The sequence below is a fragment of the Hypomesus transpacificus genome, chromosome 22 (genome assembly GCF_021917145.1).
Source record: "Hypomesus transpacificus isolate Combined female chromosome 22, fHypTra1, whole genome shotgun sequence".
NCBI lineage: Eukaryota > Metazoa > Chordata > Actinopteri > Osmeriformes > Osmeridae > Hypomesus > Hypomesus transpacificus.
In genome coordinates this window covers 11,745,077-11,761,959 of record NC_061081.1, presented here as the reverse complement: position 1 = coordinate 11,761,959, position 16,883 = coordinate 11,745,077, and the positions used below count along the sequence as shown (strand labels likewise).

General features: G+C 44.8%; 1 protein-coding gene across 2 annotated transcripts; it reads left to right on the top strand.

Annotated features, from left to right (window-relative positions):
* The first annotated feature begins 5 nt into the window (after positions 1-5).
* On the top strand, positions 6-9,558 carry znf330 (zinc finger protein 330). 2 transcript variants are annotated; one of them, XM_047044884.1, is made up of 11 exons: positions 6-76; positions 1,653-1,791; positions 2,153-2,309; positions 2,999-3,018; positions 3,178-3,248; positions 3,474-3,550; positions 5,069-5,195; positions 5,350-5,454; positions 6,333-6,379; positions 8,716-8,833; positions 8,957-9,558. In XM_047044884.1, exons 3-11 carry the CDS (start codon positions 2,190-2,192, stop codon positions 9,220-9,222), a joined length of 951 nt encoding a protein of 316 aa, XP_046900840.1. In that variant the 5' UTR covers positions 6-76; positions 1,653-1,791; positions 2,153-2,189; the 3' UTR covers positions 9,223-9,558. The 2 variants fall into 2 exon arrangements, with proteins under 2 accessions (XP_046900840.1, XP_046900839.1); XM_047044883.1 differs by lacking the exon at positions 6-76 and having other exon boundaries at positions 1,452-1,791.
* The last annotated feature ends 7,325 nt before the right edge of the window (positions 9,559-16,883 follow it).

Genomic DNA, 16,883 nt, shown 5'->3' with positions numbered 1-16,883 from the left:
TTCTTCCCCCGACCGTGGTCATGCGCAAGACTTGAGTAATTCTGTTCAAGACTGAAGATTCAACAGAGATGGCAAGGTACACACATCCTTCACTCAAGTAGAAGTAAATACTCATGTTTAAAAAGACTGGTGAAAGTTGAGGTGCCGACTACACTTTTTCACTCAAGTTAAAGTAAAGAAGTGTGGGCTTTGACATGTAAAAAGTATCCATTACTACACCTGTTATAGTGTTACACAGGTAACTGGACCTCACATCTTAATAATACAAAAATACATTATAGACGCATTTGCCAGGAATCCTTTTTGACACCAAATACTTTGAACATCTCCCTCATATGTAGGCTTTATGGGTAGCCTATCAGGAATGTCGACATCGCTAACTCCCTCTGTTTCATTCATGACGTCCTTTTTTCTACACTTTTTTTCCAGACACACAGTGAAAGGAGGAGAAAAGAACAGATAAGCCCAAAACAGAATAGGCTACAGTATATTAGCGTCCTCATCAAGTAGCCTACTCATTAATGATGAAACCTTTTCTTTTACCCTTTTGGGAGAAATATTTTTTCAAACTTTCAAAGCTCCAGTTAAAAATATTTTCAACTTTAACCTATATTCCAAAAATATTTTGTAGGCCTACATTGATCATCCCACCAAATACAAATTCAAACTAAAGTAACGAGCCTGGCTTGAAAATTAACAGATATGTGTAGAATGTAAGGAGTGAACGTAAAAAGTTGTCAGAAAAATGTAGCCTATAGAAGTAGCCTACTGATACCAGAAGAATCTACGTAAATCCTATTCAAATTCATATACTTTTGTCAGTTTTCTAGCTCCACCTACGCTACAGCAGCCTACAGTACTTCCCATCTCTGCCATCTGGTGTAATAATTAGTCTGCAGGACCCGTTGTCCTCTAGCCTGGTGTGACGGGTAGTCTATGTAACAGCTGTGGCCACGCTCCGTCCTCACCATAACCCTAACCGCTCCGTCACGACAAGGCTCCTTCGCCACTCACTAGGCTCGTACACACAACCTCGACTTGCCAAGCGTGACCACTACCAGCTACGCCAAAGAAAAGCTAGCTCTTCATTGACGCGGGTGGCGTTTTACATACCTGAGGAGCGAGTTTCACGGTTCTAACTCCTTTACACTGGCTGCCAGACAAAAACATTTGGTCGGGAAGTTGGGTCTGGGATCGCTGTATAGTTTTGGGAAAAAGTATGTCCGAACAGGCGCTTTTCGCACCAATCAAATTGTCAATGCAGGCTTTATACGATGATGGACAGATGATCAACAGTAACGTAATCAACCACGTCACCAAAGAGCGCTTGGGTTGAATTCGTTTTCAACAAACAACATATTACGTTGCTCTGATTGGTTGTAGGTCTATCCAATTGAGCGAAGAATCATTTTTTTCGGGGTTCGGTTGATACACGCCCCATACTCACAGCCCAACGGAGCGGTCTTAGACTCGTATTCTGACTACAATTATGAATATGGCAACGTCAGGCTAGTTGTCCCCCACAGGAGAGATATTTCCTATGATATGTGGGCTACATGTGGAAACGTTTTTTTTTGTGCAAAAATTGTGTTAAAAATATGCTTTTGTTGATAAAACGAAGGAAAATCGATAATAAACGTATTTCTTAATAGGCTACACGTGAATCCGGAGATGTTGTTTTCAAAGTAGGATTGCGATCAACTAGTCTTCATTTCACCCCGGAAGAATTTGCACGAACCACACAGTCCTAACTTCCTCTTCAAGTGTGGAACGTGTGGTGGACTAGCCAAGGTAACTTTTGTATTATAATGTATTGTATTTCGAGCTCAGTGTTATAATATAAATAATATAAGTTACTCGACTCATTGCATGCACATGCATAGAGTTAAAGCCAATGTCTTCAGGTAGCTAGAAGTAGGATGTCGAGATATGATAAACTGGTGGTGGCTAACGAGTTTGCTACGATAATCTGGGTTTGCAAGAGATGGTATATGAACCGTGTTTTGCTAATGTAAAATAAATGTTGTTTTGCAGTGTCATTGTGGCATGGACATTATGTCCACCGCTGGCATAGCAACATTTTCTCACTAGCAGGCTAGCCCAGCTATGAGGCGCTAACCAGTTAAACATCCTGTTGTCTTGCTCATTTTAGGTTTACGTCGCCGTGCGCTAATCCAACCTGCTCATCAATGCCGAAAAAGAAGACCGGTGCCCGCAAGAAGGCGGAAAACCGTAAGGAACGGGAAAAACAGAGTCGAGCCAACCGTGACCATGTCGACGTGGCGAAGCACCCCTGCAACTCCGCTATGGTAGGCAGATAATGAAGCTGGACAGTTACCAGTAACATGAGTGGTGAGCTGATTCAAGCTCCCCACTGGGTTGATTCAAGTTGTGTAACAAATGACCCAAGAGCATAAAAGGAGATTAAGATGCTGCAGGTGCAACCATGGATGGTTGGTTAGTGACTGGGAGTCAGATGGCTGAGATGTCAGGGAATCGGACTAGTAATCAGAAGGTTGCCGGTTTGATTCCCGGCCGTGCAAAATGACTGTGTCCCTGGGCAAGGGACTTCACCCTACTTGCCTTGAGGGGAATGTCCCTGTACTTACTGTAAGTCGCTCTGGATAAGAGCTTCTGCTAAATGACTAAATGTAAGTGATAATAGGGTGCATTGGTTAGTATAGGTCTACAAGGTCATTGTGTCTTAGTGTATAATGTGTATTAAATGTATATTGCATACTTTTTTTGTATATTAGTATTATAATTTTATAATTTAATAGTTTGTATATTACTATTATAATTGTTTTGTTTTATTATATTTTATTTGATCTTATCATAGATGTAATCTATGTTCTTAGTACTTATATGTTATGCTAGGTTGCTTGCGTTGTCTTGTTTGAAGAATTTCAGTGCCCAGTCTGACCTTGTGTTGTTCTGTGCACCTGACAATAAAACTTGAAACCTGAAACCCTGATACATGATGTGTTTTGTGTTTCAGGAATGTGACAAGTGTGAAAGGTGAGCATCTGAACACATCCAGCCAAGTTAGCATCAGCCTCATCATTTACTGCAAACCCAGCTGTGTGTGTTAGTTATTACTTATTATCTTGTTGTCCTAAAATGGAGATGACCCCTGACCCCTCCTTTCTCCCCCATCTCACCATGGCGACCGGGCAGACGGCAGAAGAACCGAGCGTTCTGCTACTTCTGTGCGTCTGTGCAGAAGCTCCCCATGTGTGCCCAGTGTGGTACGTGATCTACTAACCAGCCTGCTCCCGGTTCTCCTCCAGGGTCTGTGACAGTTTCAGAAATGTACCAAGTCAAACACACATGTAGGGGTTTTCATTGAAAGGCATATCCCAGGCAATTAAAAAAGACTCTGTAGTGAGAACATGGGCAGTTCACCCCCAAAGGCAAAACTGTTAACATGACTCATGTTAGGCCCTAACACTAACCCTTTGTTTCTACTTCAGGTAAAACCAAGTGCATGAAGTCATCTGACTGTGTGATCAAACACCCGGGGCTCCACAGCACCGGCATGGGCATGGTGGTGAGTGAAAGGGGGGCGGGGCATGGTGGTGAGTGAAGGGGGGGCGGGGCATGGTGGTGAGTGAAGGGGGGGCGGGGCATGGTGGTGAGTGAAAGGGGGGCGGGGCATGGTGGTGAGTGAAGGGGGGGTGGGGCATGGTGGTGAGTGAAAGGGGGGTGGGGCATGGTGGTGAGTGAAAGGGGGGCGGGGCATGGTGGTGAGTGAAGGGGGTGGGCGGGGCTTGCTCCTCATTCAGAGCCCTCGTATTAGACTGTTACCAGATCGACACCTGTATGGTAACTAGGGGTGGAACGGTACACTGAAGTCACGGTTCTGTTCATACCGCGGTTCAGACATCACGGTTCGGTACGAGTTCAGTACAATGGAGGAAAAGCAAAACAAACCAGGTTCCTTTATACGGGCGCATGGAAGATGACATGTAAATACCGATGGCGTCAGTGATTTGGCCCTATGTGTATCTAAAGGCTGGTTAAGCACTGTAGGGAGGAGAAGTTGGACAGTTTCTTTTGTCTCGTTCCAGTGATTGGCACACCTGGGTGATGGCGTCGGATATTTTTAGTCATTTAGCCAATGCCACATGTGTTTTATGCGTTGCCATGTTAGATGTATTTCCACTCACATAGTGAAGTCGTTTTTCTCAGTTTTACACTTTGGCGAGTTACGGTCTTTTGCCTTTGTAGGGCAGAATAGCTGGTGTAATAAGTTGTGCTTTTCAACGTACATGTGGAAGAATACAGGATCGAATTGCGCAAGTGAGTTTTTCGCTTGTTATCCGCAGTGAACGGACAGTAAAAGCACTGCTTATTTAAATTTTGGCAGGGTAGGCAGTGCCTACCCAGACTGCACGTCACTGCCCACAACTGCTGAACAACGCCGACACACAGTGCTTGTCTTATCCACCACTCTCTCGCCTGTAATACTGTACCTGAATGGGAAACCGAAGTTTTCCGAAACTTGCAATCATACTCGTCCTTGCTGCTAGCTATCTCTGACTCACGGCGGCACCAATCAGAGCTTTAGAGCTACAGATTAGATGTCCCTAAAGAACAGGAGTATGTAACAGCAGTTCCGCATTACGTTAATTCATTTGAACGCAAATTTTATTTATTTTTATACCGTGTATTCTCCGTGTAATTTCATGCACCGAACCGTGAAGCCCGTACCGTTCGTTTCGGTACGAATACATGTACCGTTCCACCCCTAATGGTAACCTAGATGAGTGGTTCCCAACCCTTATCCAGCTCTGCACAAGCCTGCTTATGACCATTCATCAGGTGTGTTGGAGCAGGGAAACATCTAAAACATGCAGGACAGGGGTGCCCTGAGGACCAGGGTTGGGAACCACTGACCTAGACAAACATCATAAGTCTGGTCTTTGACTAAGTTTGTCACTTACTAAATGTGGCATTCCTAAAGTGCTCTGGATTGAAGTGTCTCCTAAATGATTAAAATATAAATGTAAAAGTTGTTACTGTTAAGTAGGGTTTTCCCCTTGCTGTCCTGTGTATGCACCACCAGGGGGCGGTGTGTGACTTCTGCGAGGCCTGGGTGTGTCATGGCAGGAAGTGTCTGAGCAGTCACGCCTGTGTCTGCCCGCTGTCAGATGCTGACTGCATCGAGTGTGAACGCTGTGTCTGGGACCACGGTAACACACACACACAGATGTCTATTGATTTGTCACACTTGTTTATGCACACACACCCATACACACAGAGTTGCCTGTTGTTTTCACTGAAACACACACAGCTGTTCACGGTTGTGGTGCTCATTCTCTTGCTCTGACATCCTCTGGCCGGCAGGAGGCAGGATATTCCGCTGCTGTTTCTGTCACAACTTCCTGTGTGAGGACGACCAGTTTGAGCACCAGGCCAGCTGTCAGGTCCTGCAGGCGGAGACCTACAAATGTGAGTCCCTCCTCCTCCTGTCCACCACACAACTCCTCCTCCTGTCCACCACACAGCTCCTCCTCCTCCTCCTGTCCACCACACAGCTCCTCCTCCTGTTCACCACACAGCTCCTCCTCCTGTCCACCACACAGCTCCTCCTGTCCACCCCACAGCTCCTCCTCCTGTCCACCACACAGCTCCTCCTGTCCACCACACAGCTCCTCCTCCTGTCCACCACACAGCTCCTCCTCCTGTCCACCACACAGCTCCTCCTGTCCACCCCACAGCTCCTCCTCCTGTCCACCACACAGCTCCTCCTGTCCACCACACAGCTCCTCCTCCTGTCCACCACACAGCTCCTCCTGTCCACCACACAGCTCCTCCTCCTGTCCACCACACAGCTCCTCCTCCTGTCCACCACACAGCTCCTCCTCCTGTCCACCACACAGCTCCTCCTCCTCCTGTCCACCACACAGCTCCTCCTGTCCACCACACAGCTCCTCCTCCTGTCCACCACACAGCTCCTCCTCCTCCTCCTGTCCACCACACAGCTCCTCCTCCTCCTGTCCACCACACAGCTCCTCCTGTCCACCACACAGCTCCTCCTCCTCCTCCTGTCCACCACACAGCTCCTCCTCCTGTCCACCACACAGCTCCTCCTCCTCCTGTCCATTGCACAGCCCCTCCTCAAGGCGCTCCCCTCCTGGATGGTTGCGTGTCTCAGTCCAGGGTTAGGGTTAGGCGTGTCTCAGGTTTGATGGAACACGGGGAAAACTTTCAATTTTGTTACAATGTCAAACAAATCTGCATCAGGCAATGCAGGTGTGCTTGAGGCAATGATATAGAACCAAGTATTGATGTTGAGAAGGAGATTTAAATGTCTCTTTTGTCTCCAGGTGTTTCCTGCAACAGACTTGGCCAGCACTCCTGTCTGCGCTGCAAGGTGAGGGGCATGTCTTGATCCCTCCACACCCCTACACGTCCTCCACACCCCTACACGTCCTCCACACCCCTACACGTCCTCCACACCCCTACACGTCCTCCACACCCCTACACCTCCTCCACACCCCTACACGTCCTCCACACCCCTACACGTCCTCCACACCCCTACACGTCCTCCACACCCCTACACGTCCTCCACACCCCTACACGTCCTCCACACCCCTACACGTCCTCCACACCCCTACACCTCCTCCACACCCCTACACGTCCTCCACACCCCTACACCTCCTCCACACCCCTACACGTCCTCCACACCCCTACACCTCCTCCACACCCCTACACGTCCTCCACACCCCTACACCTCCTCCACACCCCTTCACCTCCTCCACACCCCTACACCTCCTCCACACCCCTACACGTCCTCCACACCCCTACACGTCCTCCACACCCCTACACGTCCTCCACACCCCTACACGTCCTCCACACCCCTACACCTCCTCCACACCCCTACACCTCCTCCACACCCCTACACGTCCTCCACACCCCTACACGTCCTCCACACCCCTACACCTCCTCCACACCCCTACACGTCCTCCACACCCCTACACGTCCTCCACACCCCTACACGTCCTCCACACCCCTACACGTCCTCCACACCCCTACACGTCCTCCACACCCCTACACGTCCTCCACATCCCTACACCTCCTCATGGCCCTACACCGTCACCAGGAACTGTTGTAACTTTCTAAGCTTTGATCTCTGGCGGTCGATGTTGTCAGATAAGCGAGAAGTCGTGCTGTTCAACGCCCATGCCACCAATCCTGTCCTACCAGATCCAGGACATTTTCAGAGCAGTCGTTCTGTGTGACTCCCTGCCATCTCCCTCTCCCTCCCTCCCCCACATTCTCTCCAGTATTCTCTCTGTTGGGTAACATTCACGGTTTCCCATTGATATTGATTTTGAAACGCTTCTTTCTACGGCTGGGCGGTGTGGCCTAAAATGTTTATTAGTAAACATTTGAGTATATATTAGTTATTCTTAAAATGTCATGACAATGCAATCCGCACCGCAGCGGCTAATCTACCGCACTCAGACGGATTTGGATTGGGTAACTCCGGTGTCGCATGAGTTGAATTTTCCAACTTTTGCAGTGCTTTGCCACGGAAAAGCAACTTTAGCATTAAACAGTAGCCTACGTTTATGGGATACCAAGAAAACTGTTAAATATTTGTAGTGAATTAGCTATAAATAATTATTACATTGTCATTTAGCAGACGCTCTTATCCAGAGCTACTTACACTAAGTACAGGGACATTCCCCCGAGGCAAGTAGGGGCAGTGCCTTGCCCAAGGACACAATGTCTTTGGCTGAATACTCCACCCCGTTGGCCTACAATAAACATTTCACAATTCTAACCAACCTGGCATTGGATTTGTTAAACGCATTCTGGTAGATTGTTCATATTCGTGCACATGCCTGACTTTCAGGTAGTGAAAAAGATTGCTAGTTTCCCCCTTTTGCTAGAACAATTCGACGACAAGTTACAGAGTAGGCTGTTTGACCAAACCATTTCCAAACGACAGAAGAGGCTTTCTTTTTTTGACCAATTCTTCTTCGTCAGGCAAAGCAACCCCACTGGCGTTATTTTCAGACATCATTAACGCTTGCTTACACTTGCCAACAAAAGCAGTTTACTCCAATGAATGTTTGCTTCCTCTGGAGATGCGCTAGCTCGTTTGTTGACTTTCATTGGCTGGCACAATGCGTGTGGCATCCATGCTTAAATGTTGTTTTTTTGTTAAAGACTAATTTCACCCCCACCCACTCACCCACAAGGCTGTATTACTTGACTTATATTTTATACCTGTTTTGGATGAGAAGTCAGCTCTCCTCAGAAGTATTATCTTAAGTTCTAACTTTCTGATCAGTCCCAGCTGTTAGCTATCTGGACCCCCCCTTATTCACAACCTTGTTGACTGTCTAGTGCGTATCTCACATTGACACTGAGATACGCACACTCATTCTTATCTCTAGACTGCCAAACCACACCCCCCAGCCCTCATCTCTTAACACTGGTTTGAGCCTGTTCCTCAGTGCTACTCTTACTGCGTAGGCCTAGCTTGCTCCATCTTAGGGCCATGACCTGTCCCTCTGCCACCACCCTGCCCAATAATCTACAATCCACCACATACAAAACAGAAACACTTTACTTAATACATTTATTAATATACAACACCATACCGGTATTCACGTTCACACCGGTATTCACGTTCACACCGGTATAACGCCCACTCCTACTTCTTCCTTTCTCTGCCTGTCCCTCCCTTCTCCCCAGGCCTGTTTCTGTGACGACCACGTGAGGAGCAAGGTGTTTAAGCAGGAGAAGGGGAAAAACCTGCCGTGCCCCAAATGTGGCCACGAGACCCAGGAGACCAAAGACCTCAGCATGTCTAGTGAGTAGCAGCACACCTCACCATGCACATGTCCACTAGCCCCGGACTAGCCTAGCCCCGGACTAGCCAGCTCTAACATCTTAGTCCAGAGCTAGTCCCTGACCTCATGTGTTCTCTGTCTAGCCCGCTCGCTGAAGTTTGGCCGTCAGAGTGGTGCTGACGAGGAGAGCTATGGCTACGGAGCCTCCGGCTACGACAGCTACTGGAAGAACATCTCCAGTGCAGGGCAGGAGCAGGAAGAGGAGGAGGAGGAGGACTACGATGAAGACGACGAGGAGGAGGAGGATGATGATGATGATGATGATGAGGAGGAAGAGGAGGAGGAGGTGGTGGATAATCTGGCTGGTCTCAAATTGGAGGGCACCGTGGTAACCGGGGACAGCCACTGAGAATTAAGCTTCCCCACAGCGCCACCTAGTGAGGGGAGGGAGTTGGGCGGACTTGCGTGTATTTCTGCGATACCTTGTCGTACAACAATGTTCTACTTCACTTAATTTTTTTTCTCATCTTCTAATGTTGAGGTGAACTGGAAAGAGTTGATATTGTCTGCAAAGGTATCCTCCACATAGCTTACTGCATTATGACCGTAGACAGTTGCATACAATATAGCCTAGTTTTACTGCCAGTTTTTAATTGCCTCATAAATGGTTGCTGTATATTTAGTTCACATGCAAGACTTAAAATAAAGTTATCAGTATATCTGTGGGATTTATTTTAAAATCGAACCAGTATCTGTTATTATTCATCCTGCCTATATTGTGCTACAGATCTGACTTCCTGTCAAAAGTATTCTAAGGGCCATCTGTAACGATCAGTGGCGATTTTAGGCCATTTTTAGGGGTGCTCAAAAATCAGAATAATAAAAAATATATTATTGGTTATTATAATTTGATGCTGGTAGTTCATGAACAAGAGTTCATTCAAATATTTTGCATAATAATACATAAATGTATTAATTGTTATCCAGTGAAATTAGGGATTTATTAGCAGGAGGGGTTTAAGCACTTTTCCAAGGCACTGTATCCATGTCACGTTCTCATTGGGGGCTGAGCACCCCTAATGGTCTGATCCTAGAATTGCCCCTGGTACAGATGCAGCTTCCCTGGAAGCACTGGACTGATAACCTGCTGAAAAGCTGCCTCCGGTTCGTATCCAAAACAGCTTTCACTCATGAACCAATTGCAGGTTTATGGTTGATGCTAAACTAGTCCTCTATCGGTATCCCTGACCACATAACTTACCGCAGACAGCGCGGAGAGGGTGTGACTTGAGTGCCACCGAAGAAGCACGGAAGACGCACGCCTCAGTAGGAGCTCGAGGCGGGGAGTGGACATGACGGGTTGAAAGTCTACGGGAGACTACCACAGAGGGAATGCAAATGACTGGATCTGAAATCACTAAAGGATACCGCAAATCTCTGTCAGTTTAGGAAAATGTGATCGTCGCTTATTGCCCTTACTCGTTGAGGGGCAGTTACACTGTGCGGATGACAAGTCTTTTGACAGCGATCCTTTGTATCTACACCGTAACTTGGCGTTGCATATTTCCAAGGCTACACGTGGTAAGCTAGCTATGTCAAATTTCTTGTTGCCTAAAATCCTATAAATATATATTGTCTTCCCTAAATATTCAGAGCCCTATTTCTTTTAAGCCTGTTTACTTTTACATTATAGCCCAAGGTGAAACGGCGGGACAAAGTCCAGTCTATTTTCCCCTGACGATTCAATCAGTCAGAACGACTGACAGAGTTACACTCTACAATGTTGTCGAATTATGTTGACAACAAATAATAAAGTAAGGTTCCTTGCATGTCCTAAACAACTTTGTTGGTTTGATACACAATATATAGGCAAAGCATACTTAAGGGTATGCACAATAGCTATGTAAGATAAACAGTGCTTAAATAAAACTAGGCCAATTGTCACGCTTACCCCAACAATTTTATTTATATTTTCACTAATGAAAGGATGGTAGCCTTTGCGCTTTCTATGTCACAACTAGGATTTGTTGTGGCAGGCTATGTGAATGGACATAGCTTACAACAGGCCTACTATAGCATAAGGAAGTGCTTCGGCTGCTGACAAAGTTGCGGTATTTGTATCATATAGATTTGAAGCAGTGAAATTGAACTAGGAGAGCCTGTTTTTGTGTACAAATTACAATTACAGTTGTATGTAACTCCAGTAGTGCTGGCCTCCCTCAGCATGTCTGGAGTCAACACACTGTAAACTTTCACTTTCACATCGGCTATCAAGATGGAAATGTTACGAATATCCTTTATCGTGTGCCAGTTTGAAATAACAAAATATGAATATGTTTCAATATATACTTCATACAGTATATAGGCTGAAGCTATAGGAAGTTGTAGCCTATTGATGTACAGTTGTGCATAAAACCTCCCTTATTCCTAGGAAAGCGCGAGCGGCACCGCTCTTAGCGGCAAGCGCGCGGGCAGACGGAGACCCAATGCTGCGGTATGGAAGTGCCTCTTTATGATAAGGTATAGAAACAGTTTTTGTTTTGTTATTTGGAGTCGAATTATGTTTCTCCTTTAGACCACCAAGTCCTTGCTTCTTACAAGTATATTCCTAAACACGGATACAACGGAAACTATATTATTGCCTATAATCACGTAGACTAGGCTACATGTCATGCCTGTTTGCGCAAGCACTTCTTTTGCCGTAATTGTGATTAGGCTATTATGTTAAAAGAAACTTTAAAGTTTCACAGACATAGGCATACCTTTGCTATTTCCACGGAATAAAGTTATATGTGTTTTTGGATGTCATGACTGTTTTATCCAGATAAATGCGAATGCAGCACGAGACAACTCCAACTCCCTCCCCACTCCACCGAGTTGGACATTTGCGAGAGAGAATTTCTAATATACAAGCCGAAACAAAATCTGCAGATTTTTTCACTTTTCCTGCGGTTATTCAAACTGAAAACCTGTGGAATTACGATAGCCTTCCTGTACTTGTGTTGGAGCGACCGAAGTTGTTCCACAACAGTTTGACGCCAAATATGGTCATCTGAATGTTGAGACTTTGCAGAAAAATATAGATCCATCCTCATAAAGATCGCCTGAAAACTCCCTGGCCCTGTCTATTCCTGTTATTTTGGATGACAAGTGTTTCCGTCTCAATTCTTCAGGGCTGAGCCTGGGCATTTTTGACTAACTGTTTCTTCAATATCTTTGTCAAAATCGACCATACAAACTTGTTGCACATTCTTCTACTACTAGCTGACCAAGTTGTCCAACCTTCGGTTAGGTGATACAGTTTATTATTATTATAATTATAAGACTTTATTTATATAGCACATTTCATACAAGAATTGCAGCTCAATGTGCTTTACATAAAATCATAAAAACAATCATAATAAAAACTGAAGGTTCATATATTTAAAAATAAAAAATAAACCCTGGTTTGCCCAGAGAGCCATACAAGCTAAAACTGCCACTGAATATACTAACTGGTCAATACAGCTTCCGCGAACGGGAATCACTTTTTAGGAGAAATTCACAAGTTTTTAGTCTCTTTTAATTACTTGGGCCAGCCATACGTGTCTCAAAAAATTGGATGTTGTCAATTCCAAACAAAACAAAAAACAGTTAGAGCACTCTAAGCTACAAGACCTATCTATCTTAAAGTCTGTGTGGTATAATTCCTACAGGTACACTTGCACTTAGAGATTCATGTTGTGTAATTGTAACTTGCTTAACTACATGCTCTTATGGTTTCTTCCCTTTAGCACTTGTTTTTGGGTTGTTCACAATGTGTACTTCTTGTTTTTGGCTACCCGCAATGCTTTGGGGCTATCTTGTTGTTATTATCAGTGACCTATGCACTTTGTAAAGCTCTCTCTTGGAAGTCGCTTTGGATAAAAGCGTCTGCTAAATGAATAAATGTCAATGTAAATGTATAATAACTGTCTGTCTCTCCCGAAGTCTATTCACTGCCCTCACAAGACTTCCCGCCACCGGCGCTGAACACTGGACTTACTACCAAAACATCAGGGAACTTCAGAAGATATTGGAAGAAACAAAAGAGATAATTGAGGTGAGGATCATTCGAAGTGCAGAACTACAAATGCAGCAACAGTGTTCCAGACAGTGTAGTGGAAACCAAAACCTTTGCATAAACACACACAAGCCTAACACACACAAGCCTAACTCTCTGCTCAGTGATCTGATTTTAACCAGACCAAGCTGCCAGCTTGTGGTTTATTTGCCCTAGATAGTCTGGCCTAACGACTTCACAGATGATTGTGTAAAACAAGCCAGAGTAAGGTTAGATCTGGCCCCCCTCCCATTCAAACCAATTTCCCTTTAGTTTGAAAAGTGCCGGCCAATCACCAGTTTATCTGATATGAGGCGGGTTTAATGCAATGACTGTACAGATATGTGCCATTGAGGCATTTTCATAAACAACCAAGATTACATTTTGTTGCTCTGGTTGTATCTAGATCGAATTCTGATTGGTTGTATCTAGATCAAATTCTGATTGGTTGTATCTAAATCTAATTCGGATTAGATGTATTTAGATCTAATACTGATTGGTTGTATCTAGATCTAATTCTATCCAATTGCGTCCAGAGGCCTTTTGGTCTGTCTGCTAATAACGCCCCTTGATATGAAAATGTACTGACACAGTGTACTGGTGTGGTGATGCCAGACTGATATGTATTGGTGTAATGGTGTGGTGATGCCAGGCTGATATGTATTGGTGTAATGGTGTGGTGATGCCAGGCTAATATGTATTGGTGTACTGGTGTGGTGATGCCAGGCTGATATGTATTGGTGTACTGGTGTGGTGATGTCAGGCTGATATGTATTGGTGTACTGGTGTGGTGATGCCAGGCTGATATGTATTGGTGTACTGGTGTGGTGATGCCAGACTGATATGTATTGGTGTACTGGTGTGGTGATGCCAGGCTGATATGTACTGGTGTGGTGATGCCAGGCTGATATGTATTGGTGTAATGGTGTGGTGATGCCAGGCTGATATGTATTGGTATACTGGTGTGGTGATGCCAGGCTGATATGTATTGGTGTACTAGTGTGGTGATGTCAGGCTGATATGTATTGGTGTACTGGTGTGGTAATGCCAGGCTGATATGTATTGGTGTACTGGTGTGGTGATGCCAGGCTGATATGTATTGGTGTACTGGTGTGGTGATGCCAGGCTGATATGTATTGGTGTACTGGTGTGGTGATGCCAGACTGATATGTATTGGTGTACTGGTGTGGTGATGCCAGACTGATATGTACTGGTGTGGTGATGCCAGGCTGATATGTATTGGTGTAATGGTGTGGTGATGCCAGGCTGATATGTATTGGTGTACTGGTGTGGTGATGCCAGGCTGATATGTATTGGTGTACTAGTGTGGTGATGTCAGGCTGATATGTATTGGTGTACTGGTGTGGTAATGCCAGGCTGATATGTATTGGTGTACTGGTGTGGTGATGCCAGGCTGATATGTATTGGTGTACTGGTGTGGTGATGCCAGGCTGATATGTATTGGTGTACTGGTGTGGTGATGCCAGACTGATATGTATTGGTGTACTGGTGTGGTGATGCCAGACTGATATGTACTGGTGTGGTGATGCCAGGCTGATATGTATTGGTGTACTGGTGTGGTGATGCCAGGCTGATATGTACTGGTGTACTGGTGTGGTGATGCCAGGCTGATATGTATTGGTGTACTGGTGTGGTGATGTCAGGCTGATATGTATTGGTGTACTGGTGTGGTAATGCCAGGCTGATATGTATTGGTGTACTGGTGTGGTGATGCCAGACTGATATGTACTGGTGTGGTGATGCCAGGCTGATATGTATTGGTGTACTGGTGTGGTGATGCCAGGCTGATATGTACTGGTGTACTGGTGTGGTGATGCCAGGCTGTTATGTATTGGTGTACTAGTGTGGTGATGTCAGGCTGCTCAGATTCAGTGTAATAAATGTTTCCTTCTCTTTTCTCCCCCCAGAAGTCTGATGCACTTGTGTACGCTCCTGTCTTTAACAACATACCTGTGAGTTAGTGTCAAACTTCTACCTGTCCCTGGGAAAAACTGTAACTTAATTAATGTCTTGCCTGTTATGAATGAGTACAGATGTGGGCGAACTGTCAGATTAGGGATTGCAAAATGTATTTTGAATATGATAGCAGAATTGACGTAAACAGGATTTTTTCCAATTATAAATTGTGATACATTTAATCAAATTGTTTGGAGTTTTTTGTCAAAAGGACTTCTCCCAAAGGAGGTTTCAAATCTCAATGAGCCCTTCCGGTTGAAATAAAGGTTAAATTCATAAATACAACTGAAAATAAGGGTGATGGTAGTTAGTATTTACATACGTGTAGTCTTGCTGGTTGTTTCCCAGGAGAGCTGCAGTGAGATGTTTCTAAAGTGCTATCTTCTGGATCTGGAGATGATTCTGCAGGAAGGGGAGATGCTGGATGTCACTGGCTGCAAATCACACAACATTAGGAGCTTCATAGAAGATTGTTCACCCCGCTCTGTAAGTTGTGATGAGTTGTTGGTTTAACTGACTAAATGAGCAGCAGACATGCAGACCTGACTAAACTCAACAGTCTGGTTGGTTGGTGTAGTCCGTTTTGCTTTTATGGGACACTAAATAACTAATTTAACAAGTAATGTTATAATGTAATGTTATTAGATTAATTTCTACCACTAGCCAAACATAATTGGTATTTTCTAATTGTCTTTTCAGACATTTTCCTCTGAGAACTGCTTACCATGTGAATCAGAAATAGTCAACACAACCATCTTCATCGAGAGGTTGGACGAATTACTCAAAGCAATGATGTCTGAAAAGTGATTTGTGTTGTATTTATAATGTAAATACACTTCACATTTATAACGTGAAATTATGATTCCTTTATGTCACCTCTTTGTATCATGTGAACTCTACTGACTTATTTACTTGTCGTTATAATTCATTCAAGTATCCTTGTTATGTTTTCAAATGAGGCTGAATATGTTGAAACGGTGAATGAACGTATGCTGAGTTGGAAGGTTGAAAGGGGGGTGTAAACCTTGCCCCTTGTGCCAAATGTGCTAGGACCGCCACTGGTTGTTAGCAATGTATAACCTTGTGTTCCCATTTATTTTTTGTTTCATATCAATTTGTATTTAAAACAATTAGAATATATACACAGCTTTGTGTGTGTGTACTATTTGATATAGTAAATATTGTATTTTTTCATGCATTTTTTGAAGTTCTTTTCTTGTTAAATATTCAGAAGGATTTTATCATACAACCATTTTAACACTTACTAAATACACATCCACTACAGGCTTTTACTAGAAATTGGGATATGACACACTGAATAAAAACACACCTCCAAACCTTTCCCACCTACTGTATCTGGTAGCTGAGATGATGCTTTACACTGACTCAGGGATCAGCACTCTCTTCTGATCTTTAATCTCCTGCTGTACTTTCTAAATACAAAATCTTCGTTACTTCAGATAAAGGTTTCTGCTAATTGAATACAATATACAAATGTAACTAATGTTAAATGTAACTACATATTAAACGTAGCTACATGTTGCAGCACTGGAAGACAGATGTTTGTGTTATGAGGTCAGACAGTCAAATTCCGCAGTTATTGAGCGGCAGCTACCAGTGCGGACACAATGCTGGCACAGCACTTTTAATAGGTCAGGGTTCAAATCCTCCCAAGAAATGTTTCCTCCTAGCAGTGGATGGACTGCGGTAAAGATGAGGAGGATCAAACCCAAGCACTTGTCCTCTACAAGTTGGACTACTGCAACTCGCTTCTCGCCGGTCTCCCAGCATGCACGACCCGCCCTCTCCAGAGGATTCATAACGCAGCAGCCTGCCTGGTCTTCAATCTACCCAGACGCTCCCATGTTACCCCGCTCATCAACTCCCTCCACTGGCTACCCATCATGGCCCGCATCAGATTCAAAACCCTGGTACTGACCTTCCGAGCGGTGAACGGGACTGCACCCGACTACATCAAGTCTCTCGTCCAGCCTTACACCCCCACCCGCCAC